Source organism: Perissodus microlepis, chromosome 1 (genome assembly GCF_051167445.1).
Source record: "Perissodus microlepis isolate ML-2025 ecotype Zambia chromosome 1, ASM5116744v1, whole genome shotgun sequence".
Taxonomy (NCBI): Eukaryota; Metazoa; Chordata; class Actinopteri; order Cichliformes; family Cichlidae; genus Perissodus; species Perissodus microlepis.
This window is the reverse complement of record NC_140461.1, coordinates 40,283,039-40,297,368: the sequence shown is the minus strand read 5'-3', so window position 1 is coordinate 40,297,368 and position 14,330 is coordinate 40,283,039. Positions and strand designations below refer to the sequence as shown.

General features: G+C 41.7%; 1 protein-coding gene across 3 annotated transcripts in view; it reads left to right on the top strand.

Annotated features, from left to right (window-relative positions):
• The first annotated feature begins 1,669 nt into the window (after positions 1–1,669).
• vstm2b (V-set and transmembrane domain containing 2B) overlaps positions 1,670–14,330 on the top strand; it is a 41,060-nt gene continuing 28,399 nt past the window's right edge. Inside the window, exons 1-5 of one of the 3 annotated variants that reach the window (XM_084923694.1) lie at positions 1,670–2,201; positions 2,547–2,725; positions 3,244–3,273; positions 3,689–4,109; positions 14,256–14,303. In XM_084923694.1, coding sequence (XP_084779820.1) covers positions 2,129–2,201; positions 2,547–2,725; positions 3,244–3,273; positions 3,689–4,109; positions 14,256–14,303 — 751 coding nt within the window. In that variant the 5' untranslated portion in view covers positions 1,670–2,128. Of the gene's footprint in view, positions 2,202–2,546; positions 2,726–3,243; positions 3,274–3,673; positions 4,110–14,255; positions 14,304–14,330 lie in introns of all 3 variants that reach the window. The other 2 variants (XM_084923685.1, XM_084923701.1) reach the window with 2 other exon arrangements.

The following is a 14,330-nucleotide window of genomic DNA, read 5'->3' as shown; positions in this document are numbered from 1 at the left end:
GGAGAGAGACTGCTTTACTTTGGTATGTTTTAATGTAATTTAAGATAAGATAACTCTTTATTGTCATTGCACAGTCATATGTACTACAATAGTACAACGAAAGTGGAAACTGTTCCATGTTGGCACTATGCACAACTAAACACAACTGAGCACAACACAGTAACAACACAACACAGTAACAACACAACACAGTAACTTAAAGTGCAAGAAAGGTATGAGCAAAAAAAGAATGACTTAATAAATAAATAAAAGAATGAGTGAATGTGTATTGCACATTATTATTGTTGTTGTTGTTGTTGTTATTGCCCCCTCAAAAAGTCCAGGGAGGTAGCCAATCAGGTTAGTTGTTAGCACTGATATTGAATATTGATGAGACTGGCATAACAACTGTGCAAACCCCAGACAGAGTGATTGCAAATGTGGCACTAAACAAGTCGGGGCAATGACATCAGCAGACAGAGGTTCACTGGTCACCCTTGTATGTGCAGTTAATGCCATTGGCAACACAACTCCTCCAATGTTTGTGTTCCCATGCATACGTTATGCAGACCACTTTGTCAGAGATGGGCCAGTAGGAAGTATTGGTAATGGAAATATATTAGGATGGATGCAAGAAACAGAGTTCCTCATCTTTCTGAAGCACTTTGCAAACCACACCAAGGTCAGCCATCTGATGGTGATTAAAAACTTGACACAAACACATACAATTCAGTTAATGAAGCTGGTGCACAACTACATTTTTTTCAGCTTCATTATTATGTTCAAATCTTAGTGCAAGAGTTGTAGGTTACAATGCCCACTGAGCCAATGAGGCGAGACTGAATGAAGGCCAACCAAAATGAATGAAATACTCAGTTGGTGAAAAGTTGTTGTTGTTTTTGTTAGAAAAATCCATATTTCTGCACTCTGTCACACACACACACACACACACACACACACACACACACACACACACACACACACACACACACACACACACACACACACACACAAATGTTTATCAGTGCATTTAAGTGTTGAATGAAAAAGATTACATATTAAGGTTTTGTCAGCACCCTTATTTCATTGTGTTGCATTATGTTACAACGTACCCAGACTATGTGGTTAATTGTAAAATTTCACTCTTTGTGTTTGAGACCATGCCATGCAATTAGTAAATAAAATAAAAAATAGCTCTACTATTTAATAACAGAGACATGCAGATATTTTGGATTGCAGTGTGTTACAACTATCCCCCACTTGAGCAGGGATGGAAAAATACACCCAAAAACTTGATGCTCACCTTGGATCATGATCGAGAAATCACAGAGAGACTGTTTGAAAAAATATCTGCAGGCTGAGCTATTTTATGTCATCATTTGCACAAGTTTAAAATTACTTTTGAATAGGTTCCTTTACAACTATACAACAAATCATAGCTTTGAACATGAAAAGTAAAGCATTTTTTTCATTATCATTTTACATAAATAGATTTTTTTTAATTCACCGGCTTTGAAAAGTTGCATTTTCATTCATTTCCATTAACACCGTGTCGTCCAATTAATATGACTCAGCTCAGCTTTCACAGTAATTCAGCAAGTGTGTGAGTTCAATGCATAAAATAAAATTGGTATTTATTTGGAGCCCTGAAGCAGTGGGAAGACAAGACTGGCGGTGTGTGTGTGTCTTTGCAGCGTGCACAGCAGCGGGAGGGCTGCAGGTCGGTGACAGCAGACAGAGGAGGCGCAGCGACGAAGCTCTGCACTTTTCAGCAGTGATCGCTGTTGGTCTCTGGCTGCCTCAGCTGCAGTGCTTCCGATCTTTAACACACGCACAAGACCGTTAGTGAGGATGGAGCCTTTCTTCTTTCAGGGAAGCGCTGTACCAAGGTAGAGGAAGTCCCTGATCAGGAAGTTAGTTTTCTCAGATGGTAGTCAGCTCTCTGAGGGATCCACTATTTGTAATAATAGTTTAATTATGCCCGAGCTCAGCTTTGGGTCCTACGTGTTGCTGCTGCTGCCGCCGCTGCTGCGTCTGAATCGGGGTTCTTCTGTGCCTGTATTTGGAGTTATCTGAGCAGGCCGGTAACATCGCGTCCAGGTCAAATGACCGTCCAACGCTCGTGAACGTGATAAGAATTTACTGTGACATGGAAAAAACGGGACTCGACGGGATCCTTTATTATTTCCTTATCAACTCAGCCTGTATGATTTGTGCCAATGGTAAGTGAAGTGACATGAAGGAAATGCACATCGGAGATAGATTGGCATTAAAAAGCTCCTTCAGCTAAGCGCCACTTGTGTGAAACATGCCCTGCTAATGCTGATACTAAGCCCGTGCAGCTTATCCTTCTCTAATAACATGAATAGATAAATAAAATGCTTTCAATTAAATAAAGCCAGGGGAGATTTTTGGATACCTCAGTAGAAACGTGTCAGTCTATGAAAGGGATATGATTTAAATAGGGGCAGATGAAAGACCAATCTGCAGAGGAGGGCATTACTCATTTAAAAACTTGCAAAACTGCCGTCTCGCCTTTTTCTCTCTTCTACCCTTACACACCAAAGCCACATTTACTGAAGTCCCTAAAGATGTGAGTGTGGGGGAAGGAGATGATGTTGAGATGCCCTGCGCCTTTAAAGCTGTCAGCTCAGCACCCATGTCTTTGGAGATCCAGTGGTGGTACCTGAAGAAAGATATGTCTGAAGATGAGCTGCAGATCACTGCTCCGACTAACAGAGCCAAGGTACTTATAGCCCTCACGCATATGTGTGTGTCTCTGTCTCTACCCTGCATCATCTGCACTACAATTTATTTTAACATCCTTTAAGCATTAACACTTACTATATTTGTGAATACTGCTAAAGCATTTCTCCACATTTCAGTAGCCATAAGCAGCACTTGTTGAACCATTTTAAAAGTGAACTGAAAATCCACACATCACTCAGACTTTGGGCACTTGGTGATTGTCAACATTATCTGATACCTCTTAGGTCTGGTGTTTCAAGCCACCATCATGAGCGCATATGGAAATTCATTTCCCCTTCAGCCCATTACAACATGTAGCAGGGGGGAAAGAAAGCAGAAGAAAACACACACAAGGGACAATGAGAGAGGCTATCAACGGTGTCTTTGAGACAAACAGCTCTGCTTGTGCCGTTTCCTCTCTCTGAAACAAAATAAAGGAAAACTCGTGTTGTTACCAAAATGTGCAGCTGACATTCGGTGAGATTTTCAAAACTGATAAAAGTATCTCTTTTTTAGGATGTTTCAAGAGAAGCCACAAAAATAAGTGTAAGTACCCGCTTTACTGTCCCGTTGAAAGTGTTTTATTCCCTGGATTTGTTCTATGATATTCACACTTTAGAGAGAGCATGAAATTCTTTCTGGCAAATGAAGATTGATCTGCGGCAGCACAAAAGTGAGGCTCAAAGATTCCTCTTGTGCACATTTAGTTTATGCTAAACAAGCAAATAATATGTTATATAGGAGTTAGTAACATGTGTCCTTATTAGAGATAATGAAGGCTTTATAAATCTTTTGTGTTGATGTGTTGAGCAACTAATGAAGAGTCATATTTTGGTGGTTAGTCATAAAACATGGAACTACAGGTCGATGAATAAAATGCATAATAAAAGCAGATTTTACTGAGGCATTGCCATTTTTTCCCATGATCTCTGTGCCTGACTTTCAGACTGTGCGTGTTCAGGGCAATGCCATCTCTCACAGCCTCAGCCTGTCCAAGGTGAAGAAAGAAGACGAGGGCGTGTATGAGTGCCGTGTTTCTGATCTGTGGGCTGATGAAAGTCAGGAATTTAATGTTCATGCTACACTGCATGTCACACTGGCTGACAGTATGGTGGCTGAAGAGGCTGTGTCACACATTCAGAACCGTGGATCACTGAGGAATACCATCACAGCTTTGGGAGGTGCCTCATCTTGGAGGGCCACCTCTGAGCCTCGCAAAAATTTTGCAGGAGGTCAAATGCCAGGGCTGGGGAAGCACCGGGTGTCTCAAGAGTCTCAGCCTGGTCTCCTGTCTCCCTTCATATCCACCACCTCAGTGGCCAGGTCATCAGCTTCACCCCTGTCAGGAGACGCGGGCATCCTCAGGCAGCAGTATGGGGCTGGTGAGTGAATGCTGGAGGTGGGTGGAGATGAAACAGAGCTACAGTGACCCCCAGGTGTTCTACAATCTGAGATTAAATGGTGCAGTTCATCTCAGACTGAGGCTGCTGGTCTGTTTCGAGCTTCATCTGTCTTAATAAATTAAATAAAAGCAAATGTGCTGTTTACCTCGTAGCTATGTTTATCTACAGGTGCACTTCTATAGTTTAAATGTACAATACTTTTTTACTTTTTGTTCTCATAACCCATTTATATGCCCATGCCAACACCTCTCATGCTTTTCAAATCTATTCTATTCAGACGAGCACATTTTTTGACGTCTCTACGCATGTCTAACACCTATTTTTAGTTAGAAGCTTGGCAGATGGTTAGCAAGGGATGGGAGGGGCGGAGAGTTGTAATCTGCCTCCCTGTAATTCATCTCCCTGCCCCAGTTTTGTTCGATGAAGCGTACTTGTGAATAATTAAAACTCATAGAAGTCTAGGCGCTCTGCTGATGTAGACTGCAGCTCGTCTGAATTGTATGCAGATCTCATGTATTGATTTGAAGTGCCTTTGCGTCGATGTGAATGTACTATGTTGATAAATGATCAGTCTTTAGACAAAACGGTTAGGGTTAGGGTGTGTGCTTGTTCCTTTTAGGAAACTGTAACTCTTCAATATACCGTCATTCAGTGACTTCTCACAACGAAAGGGAGCAGCATCTGGTATATGTGTGTTATATTATTAGAAAGTATTTGAACAAAAAGAGAAAACTACATTTCGTGTGGAATACATGGATGATAGCTGGATCTGGAGAACTTACTCTTTGATTATTTGCAAGAAAATCAGTTAAAGTGACTGTTTAGTGGAATCTTTCCCAAATTCACCTGTTAAAGAAGAAAGTAGCAGAAGCAGATATATGTCAAAATTTTCACATATCTGTTCAGACCCTCCTGTCACTATAAAACACACTGCTCCCAACAAACTGTAATAACTTCAGACATCTGGAAGTTTGTCATCCTTCAGTGCCTGGGTAGCTTGCAGTATGCCCCCAAAAGCAAAAAGCAAACAACGATGATCTAAGAAGTTGTGAGGTCAAGTGTCCACTGTTCATTTATGTAAGCAGCATCTGTTAGCTGTCTTCTAGATTATTACTGAAAGAATCCATAAAAGCTCCCAGCCACAAGCTTCCATTGCTGCTGTGAAAGCTTCTGACTATTTTAGACATTTCAGCTGTGTTATGGAAAAATTTTGGTGAAAACACTTGGCCGCTTTTCCTGGCTCATATCCATTTCTGTGAACAACCAAACATTATAAGTGGATGGTAACAGAGGTATTTATTATACTTCATGAATGTATGTAAATGCATGCTGTTAACACTCCTGCATACATCTGGGTGACTCAGCTTTTTAGTCTTGTTCATTTCCAATCTGTATCTGTTGTCTGGAGTTGACATCACTCAGAGTTGTGATCTGTGTCAGAAAAGGTTCTCCAGAGCTTGTCAGTGAGAGACCAGAGCAAGCAATAGAGCGTGATTACACGAGGGAAGCATTTCTCCTGACCTCAGGATGTGGGGAAGCTTGTTTTATTTGTTTTTTTTGCAATTTTGGCCTTGAAGAGTGCAGAGGCAGGTGAATTAGTGTGAAGCTGGGACATGAGCTTTGGCTTTGAAGCTGAAACTGTGATTCACAATCAGAAGGAAATTATGATTCAGCGGCTTATTGGGAGGGATAGAGGGTTATTGATTGCTATACACGCTTTTTCCTAATATTTTGTTTGGAGCAAACATTTCCATACAGGAGTTACACAATCACATTTGCTTCCTTCACTGTAAAGATTTGTTCTCTCACAACTTCATTTGCTTTCAAAAGCTGGATTTTTTCTGGTGTACTTCTGTTTTATTACTGCACTGTACTGACCTTTTGGTCTTTTTAAAGCAAACTGGCCTTTCTTATAATCAGAATGAATCGAATAGACACATAAAAAATGTTCAAATACTGGGTAGTAAAAATATAATAATAAGATTCAAACAGTCCTACAAAGTCCTATATTGCAAAGTGAACTAGTTATAATTTCTGAATGATATATTGTTGAATTTCCACTTTCTTGAGCTATTCAAAATAAATCATGTAGAATACTTTTTAACATAAAATCCTCAGTTACAAATATAAAGAAAATGCCATTTTATACAACTTTTATGCTGGATTGAGAAAATATGACAAGTTCTACCACAAAAACAAAAATATTAGTAGATAGTCTAATCCAGGGGTTTCCATCTCCAGGCTGCAAGGGCCGGTGTCCCGCAGGTTTTAGATATCAAACTGGGTCAACCTGTTCATTATCAGGCCTCTGGAGAACTTCAAGACATGTTGAGGCGGTCATTTAGCCATTTAAATCAGCTGTGTTGGATCAAGGACCTGTGTTGGGAAGGTTACTTTTAAAATGTATTCCACTACAGATTACACAATACATGCCCCAAAATGTATTCTGTAACGTATTCCCTTATGTTACTCAATGAGAGTAACGTATTCTGAATACTTTGGATTACTTAATATATTATCATGCTTTTTACAACTACATGAATGTTCTATTGCTGTGTGATTTATTACTGTTACTGAAGTAAGTAAGTAAGTAAGTTTATTTATTAAGCGCTTTTCATAGACAGGTAGTCACAAAGCGCTGCACACAGAGATTAAAATAAACAGTACGATAAATAGCAAAATGCACAATATACACAATATATATACTATTACTGAAGAATACTCACCATATCAACACCAACTAGATTTTTAAATCTTGATATAAATGAGTAACAGTAGGTGGACATTAGCTAAGGCTGCACTTTTTGCAGCGATCTTGTATAGAAAACTATTCCACGCGTATATAAAACAGGTCCGCGGCTCTGAACCATAGTAAAGGGACTTCTGGCTAATACGTCGGGTTCATGTTGGACTCGTAGCCGAAAACTAGCTTTACTTTGTTGTCTGGGTTGACTTTGCTAGCGAGAGACAGAGAGAGGCGTTGAAAGGCTGCTGCAACAGAGCTTATTGTTTCAGAGGAAAACACGAACACGGTGTACAGTCGAGTCTTAATAGCTTACTTACAACTGGGCTACACTGCCCATAAGGTTACATTCTTTAGGGCTATGCCTGTAACACTCTGCCTATTGCTTTCATATTAAAAAATTTTTTGAACAATAATTTTTCATTATGCGGGCCGCAAGTAGGGGTGACACAGGCCGCTAGATTCAGACACACACATTAGAGCCTCTTAATGCGTGTTTTGTTTGGGTTTCCAATGGCGTGGAATCATCAAAAATAGAGAGGGCATAGCCTAACATATGAAACAGGAAAAGACCGCTGTGTAATCCACTTATTTCAACAAAGTAACTGTATTCCGAATATCACCTTTTTAAATGGAAACTGTAACGGAATACAGTTATTCATATTTTGTATTTTAGATTTTGGGCCGATCGTGGCTCAAGAGTTGGGAGTTCGCCTTGTAATCGGAAGGTTGCCGGTTTGAGCCCCGACTTGAACAGACTCGGTCTTTGTGTCCTTGCGCAAGACACTTCACCTGTTGCCTACTGGTGGTGGTCAGAGGGCCCGGTGGCGCCAGTGTCCGGCAGCCTCGCCTCTGTCAGTGCGCCCCAGGGCGGCTGTGGCAACAATGTAGCTGCCATCACCAGTGTGTGAATGGGTGGATGACTGAATGTGTAAAGCGCTTTGGGGTCCTTAGGGACTAGTAAAGCGCTATACAAATACAGACCATTTACCATTTTAAATACGTAACGCCGGTACATGTATTCCGTTACTCCCCAACACCGTCAAGGTCACATCTAAAACCTGCAGGACACCAGCCCTTGAGGCCTGGAGTTGGACATCCCTGATCTATTCCAAATAGAATAGGATTCTGTAGTTTGCAGATGTTGCTGTAATTATGACTGAGCAAAATAATTTAGTTAAATATAAGCATACTTTTCATTTTCTAGACTCTGGAAGTTCAGGTTACGTTGTCCAGGACCTCTTAGTTTGCCCAAGTCTAAGACTAGTATGGTGTTGGTGGTAAGGGGAATTTGGAGAAAGAGGACTATGTTACAATCATTAATGCTGTGGTTGATGACAGATGATTCAGTCATTGAAGAAGAAGATAAAAAGCGTTGTAGGATGATGAAATAACAAAGGACCAAGGTGGAGAAGTAATTTGAACTGAGGCAAAGCAAAGGAGCAATATGAGTTAGAGTGTGAACAACTATCTGATCATTGATGTACATCCAAGAAAATGGAGATGAAACAGTAGCTGTGGCAACTGGCCCTTGTTGAAAAATTGAAAAACTGAGAGGTGATTTACACTTTCTTGAGTAAGCTGAGAACAAAAGCTGTAAAGGAAGCTGTCGTGTTAGCTGATGAGTATGTTCGGGCATACTCATACATCCAAGTCTTACATCACCAAGTGCAATGCAAAGTGTTAGATCCATGATTTAAAACACGCTGCCACTGGAGTCTAGAGCAGTGGAAACATGTTCTCTGGAGTGATGACGCACACTTTTCCACCTGGGAATGCCGCTTTGCTCCTCTCAGCAGACCCTACAATTTCCATTCCAAGACGCTCAAAAGGAATGCCGATGACAGGGAGAGGTTGGAGTGCAGCGCTGATGGGGATTTTAACAGATGCTATCTGACACTGTGGGCAACTTTTACAAAATGGAGCCACATCTTTGCTCAGACCAGGCCAGTAAAAATGGTGTTTGATGCAAGCTGTGGTCTTGGGCAGCGCACTCAGAATCTCAGAGTGGGTATTGACTTGCTGATCCTGAACCTTAATGAACCCAACTAACAAAACCTCAAACAAACATAAGACAAATTGACCTGCTGAAATGACACATGAACTTAAATACTGGCTTAGGTACACCATATGACACACAAGGGGAAGACAAATGGCTGCCATATAATCTACTAACACAAAATGATTAAACAAACTCCAAACACCCCCCAGGCACTGAAGCATTTGGTTTAGTCCAATGAGGCTTTCAGCAGTACTTCAGATCAATTAGCCCTCTGCCACACCTTTTACCAATCAGGGAGGAGAAGCCAAACCCCCAGGTTACTCAAACAAAGAAAGATGAATTAATATAACATAAAACAGAATTTTGACCATTGTTTCATGTGGCCTCTTCCAATGCCACGTGACATGTGTGCACTCCCTATGAACATTGTAACGTGTGATGAAAAAAATAAATTTAACCAAGAAATTATATTGGCTAATAAGTAAAACATATTTAAAGCAGTGACTGTTCAGTAAACTAAAGCGAAGCAAACTATTGGTGAGGTGTGACCGTTGGGCTGTATGTGTGGTCCAACTTGTGGACTATGGGCATGTCGGGGAAGTGGACCCCAGAGTCAGTATCCTCCTCCTGATAGTCGCCCTCTACTGGCTCCTGCTGGAGGGCAGGGGCTGGGAGGGGTTGCAGGAGGATGGGCCTGGCCTCACGCAGATAGGGGAGTGGATGCCATCCGAGGGCCAAGAAACTTCACCATTGCCTGTGAGGCATCCACTATCCCCACTTTGCCCACCTAGGCATGGTGGAAAGAGGAGAGCTGGCAGGGTAGGGAAGCCAGGTGAGTGGAAGTGGCCAGCAGCTCAGGTGCAATGTCAGGGTCCCCAGAACCTGCCAGCATGTGATGGGACAGGTGATGCAGGTAGAGGGATGAAATGAACACCAAATTGTTTAGACAAGCCTGGGTAGACATGGCCCTGTGTAGCCTAGCCAGCAGGGAGGCCGTAACCTTAGTTACAGGGAGTCAATGAGCAGGGAGTTCCTGCTAGGCGTTCTAGCTCTTTCTTGGCGTTCCCAGAAAACAACACACAAATAAACACTGACTGCCCCTGCTTCAACGGATAAGCCATTAGTTTCTACATTACTGCTCGTGAACTTGCAAGACCGTGGGAACAGGGGGATGCCCGCGACGTCAGAGAACTCACTGACCTCAGGCAGCCACTGCGAGGATCCGCTGTCTGTGTGAAATGTGTGACCATGGGCAATATGCCAGGGGAATGGCTGGCTCCAGGATCCCATGTGAGCACGAAGTGTGCAACCCGCAAGACCGCAAGACAAGGCACCAGCAACTAGAATCAGTGCAGCTTAGAGCTTTTTTTTCGGGACATGGAGTAGAAGAAATCCTGGGAGGCTGCTGAGACAGGCTCCCCACCACAAAGGTAAATGGACACACACTGCTACTACACATTGAACTACACACCATGCACACACTGTACATGCATGCACACTGCCAAGTGGAGATCAAACCTCAACATTGAAGTTTACCGAAAGCCCACACACACGGACCAGTACCTCCTTTTTGGCTCCCACCACCCTCTGGAACACAAACTTGAAGTAATCAGGAACCTGCAACACCAGGAAGAAAATGTTCCCTCTCAGCCAGAAGGGAAAACGAAGGAACACACACATGTGAAGTAAGCTCTTAAAATGTGGTTATCTCAATTGGGCTTTCATGAAAATAGCGAAGATGGGTAGGAAAGAAGGTTTCAATCAATTAGGGAGAAACAGAATGACAAATGGAACAACACTGTCATCCCTTATGTAGCAGGTTTATCAGAGGAACACAGCAGAGTCTTCTCCAAGGATCACATCCCAGTGCACTTCAGCCACTCTTAGACAAAAACTGGTTCATCCCAAGGACAAAACTCCCAACCACAAGCTAAACAACGCACTGTATGCTGTGCAGTGTAGTGAGGAGTGCTCAGACCTCTACATAATGCACGGCACAAAATATAAGAGCCACCTCGATGGGACAAGACTCCGCTGTACATGTCTGTCTAAAAGACAAAGGTCACTCTTTCAAGGATGCTGACGTTCACATCTTTTACAGAGAAGACAGATGGTTTGAAAGAGGAATGAAAGAGGCCATCTATGTTCACTGTGAATGATGATCCTTGAACAGAGGTGAATTTTCTGCCACCTATAATGCAGTTTTTCCCTTCCCAGGCACCTTAACCTCCTAGGACCTGGTGTCCACATATGAGATGGGCAGTAACGCGTTACTTGTAACGCGTTACTGTAATCTGATTACTTTTTTCAAGTAACGAGTAAAGTAAGGGATTACTATTGCAAAAACGGTAATTAGATTACCGTTACTTTCCCGTAGGAACGCTGCGTTACTGCGTTACTAAAACTGTGATTTTTTTGCAAGAATGTCTCATGACAGTGACGTAAGCGAGTGCGACGTTCGTGACAACAGCTGTGTGCAGATCAACAGTGCATCATATATCAGTGCGGGAGAGAGTATGAGCGTGCAGCGTTTAAAGCGTGGAAGTACTGACCTTACTTTGAGTTTGATTCCATAAAAAGTGACAAAAACATTAGTGTCCGTGGTGCGTGGGAAGAAAACTTCTTTTTACAGCGAAAAACCCCCTAAACTTCCAAGCAAGCAGCGAGTAGCTACGACGTAATGGGAAATTCACAGAGAAACTCGTGGATTCTTCCACTGACCGCTGCGGCACACCTGCACCAGAGCACACCTCCGCCTACCCCACTCCTGCTTTACAGGTGAAAATAGAGCAACAGGACCGCTAGTCTTTGATGTTATTTACAGGGAGTGCAGAATTATTAGGCAAATGAGTATTTTGTCCACATCATCCTCTGCATGCATGTTGTCTTACTCCAAGCTGTATAGGCTCGAAAGCCTACTACCAATTAAGCATATTAGGTGATGTGCATCTCTGTAATGAGAAGGGGTGTGGTCTAATGACATCAACACCCTATATCAGGTGTGCATAATTATTAGGCAACGTCCTTTCCTTTGGCAAAATGGGTCAAAAGAAGGACTTGACAGGCTCAGAAAAGTCAAAAATACTGAGATATCTTGCAGAGGGATGCAGCAGTCTCAAAATTGCAAAGCTTCTGAAGCGTGATCATCGAACAATCAAGCGTTTCATTCAAAATAGTCAACAGGGTCGCAAGAAGCGTGTGGAAAAACCAAGGCGCAAAATAACTGCCCATGAACTGAGAAAAGTCAAGCGTGCAGCTGCCAAGATGCCACTTGCCACCAGTTTGGCCATATTTCAGAGCTGCAACATCACTGGAGTGCCCAAAAGCACAAGGTGTGCAATACTCAGAGACATGGCCAAGGTAAGAAAGGCTGAAAGACGACCACCACTGAACAAGACACACAAGCTGAAACGTCAAGACTGGGCCAAGAAATATCTCAAGACTGGTTTTTCTAAGGTTTTATGGACTGATGAAATGAGAGTGAGTCTTGATGGGCCAGATGGATGGGCCCGTGGCTGGATTGGTAAAGGGCAGAGAGCTCCAGTCTGACTCAGACGCCAGCAAGGTGGAGGTGGAGTACTGGTTTGGGCTGGTATCATCAAAGATGAGCTTGTGGGGCCTTTTGGGGTTGAGGATGGAGTCAAGCTCAACTCCCAGTCCTACTGCCAGTTTCTGGAAGACACCTTCTTCAAGCAGTGGTACAGGAAGAAGTCTGCATCCTTCAAGAAAAACATGATTTTCATGCAGGACAATGCTCCATCACACGCGTCCAAGTACTCCACAGCGTGGCTGGCAAGAAAGGGTATAAAAGAAGAAAAACTAATGACATGGCCTCCTTGTTCACCTGATCTGAACCCCATTGAGAACCTGTGGTCCATCATCAAATGTGAGATTTACAAGGAGGGAAAACAGTACACCTCTCTGAACAGTGTCTGGGAGGCTGTGGTTGCTGCTGCACGCAATGTTGATGGTGAACAGATCAAAACACTGACAGAATCCATGGATGGCAGGCTTTTGAGTGTCCTTGCAAAGAAAGGTGGCTATATTGGTCGCTGATTTGTTTTTGTTTTGTTTTTGAATGTCAGAAATGTATATTTGTGAATGTGGAGATGTTATATTGGTTTCACTGGTAAAAATAAATAATTGAAATGGGTATATATTTGTTTTTTGTTAAGTTGCCTAATAATTATGCACAGTAATAGTCACCTGCACACACAGATATCCCCCTAAAATAGCTAAAACTAAAAACAAACTAAAAACTACTTCCAAAAACATTCAGCTTTGATATTAATGAGTTTTTTGGGTTCATTGAGAACATGGTTGTTGTTCAATAATAAAATTATTCCTCAAAAATACAACTTGCCTAATAATTCTGCACTCCCTGTATATTCTGCTGTGTTTTACTTGCATCTATTTGAAAGACTGAGTGTAAACACACAAAAAATATATATTTTATGTGCTGGAATGTGCAGAAAATAAGTTTAAATGTTAAACAAATTTCTTCCAGTCAGAGAATGTTGCATATAATTAAATTTTTGCTTGATGCATAAAGTTAAAAGATTAAAACTAATAAAACAAGTTTTAAAAAGAGACTTTTCCATTTGATTACATTTTGTATGATGGATTATGTAGAAAAAGTAGAATTGGGCTGAAAGATCTATCGTTTTATCACCTATTCAGGTTGTAAATCGTGTTTTTAAAAAGTAACTAAGTAACTAAGTAATTAATTACTTTTGAAAATAAGTAATCAGTAAAGTAACGGGATTACTTTTTTGGGGAAGTAATCGGTAATTAGTTACTGATTACTTTTTTCAAGTAACTTGACCAACACTGATCACTACTTAGAAATGGCTGTCTGTTAGCATGGTTATGTTTTTTAAATATCAGTATATTGTGATTTATACTGATTTTTGTGTTAGAAAAGGGCTAACACCTCCCTCCATCAGGGTCATAGGGTACCTGGAGTACAGTGGTTACATTGGTGCTCCTGAAGTAAGCTTACATAAGCCCTGATGAAGGCCATCAGAGTTGGCCTTCCTGAGGTGGAATTTCATGGGATGGAATTCTGGTAGTTCTTATGACATCACAGCTATTGCACAGTTACAGTGCAGGTTTAAATGTTACAACTGAAACATGTTTTTGACTTCAGCAACAAGCAGATACACACACAGCTGAACTAGGACATTTTCATAGAGCAGTTTCTTTGAAAAAAAGGTGAGTTTTGGGGGAACTGCTTTATAAGTGAAACTTACTTTTGATGCTGTAACTTTGACAGCTGATGGTAGATATTTACAGTGAGATTTTTGAGCATGCCCTACAGTACAGATGGGAAATGTACTGCTTAACTTGAATAACTTATGTCTTTGTGGGATCTTTAAAGCTCAGATGATGGAACAAGGAGATGGGGCCCATGCTCAGCCTAATGAGGGTAAGAACTCGATCTGTTATTGTACAA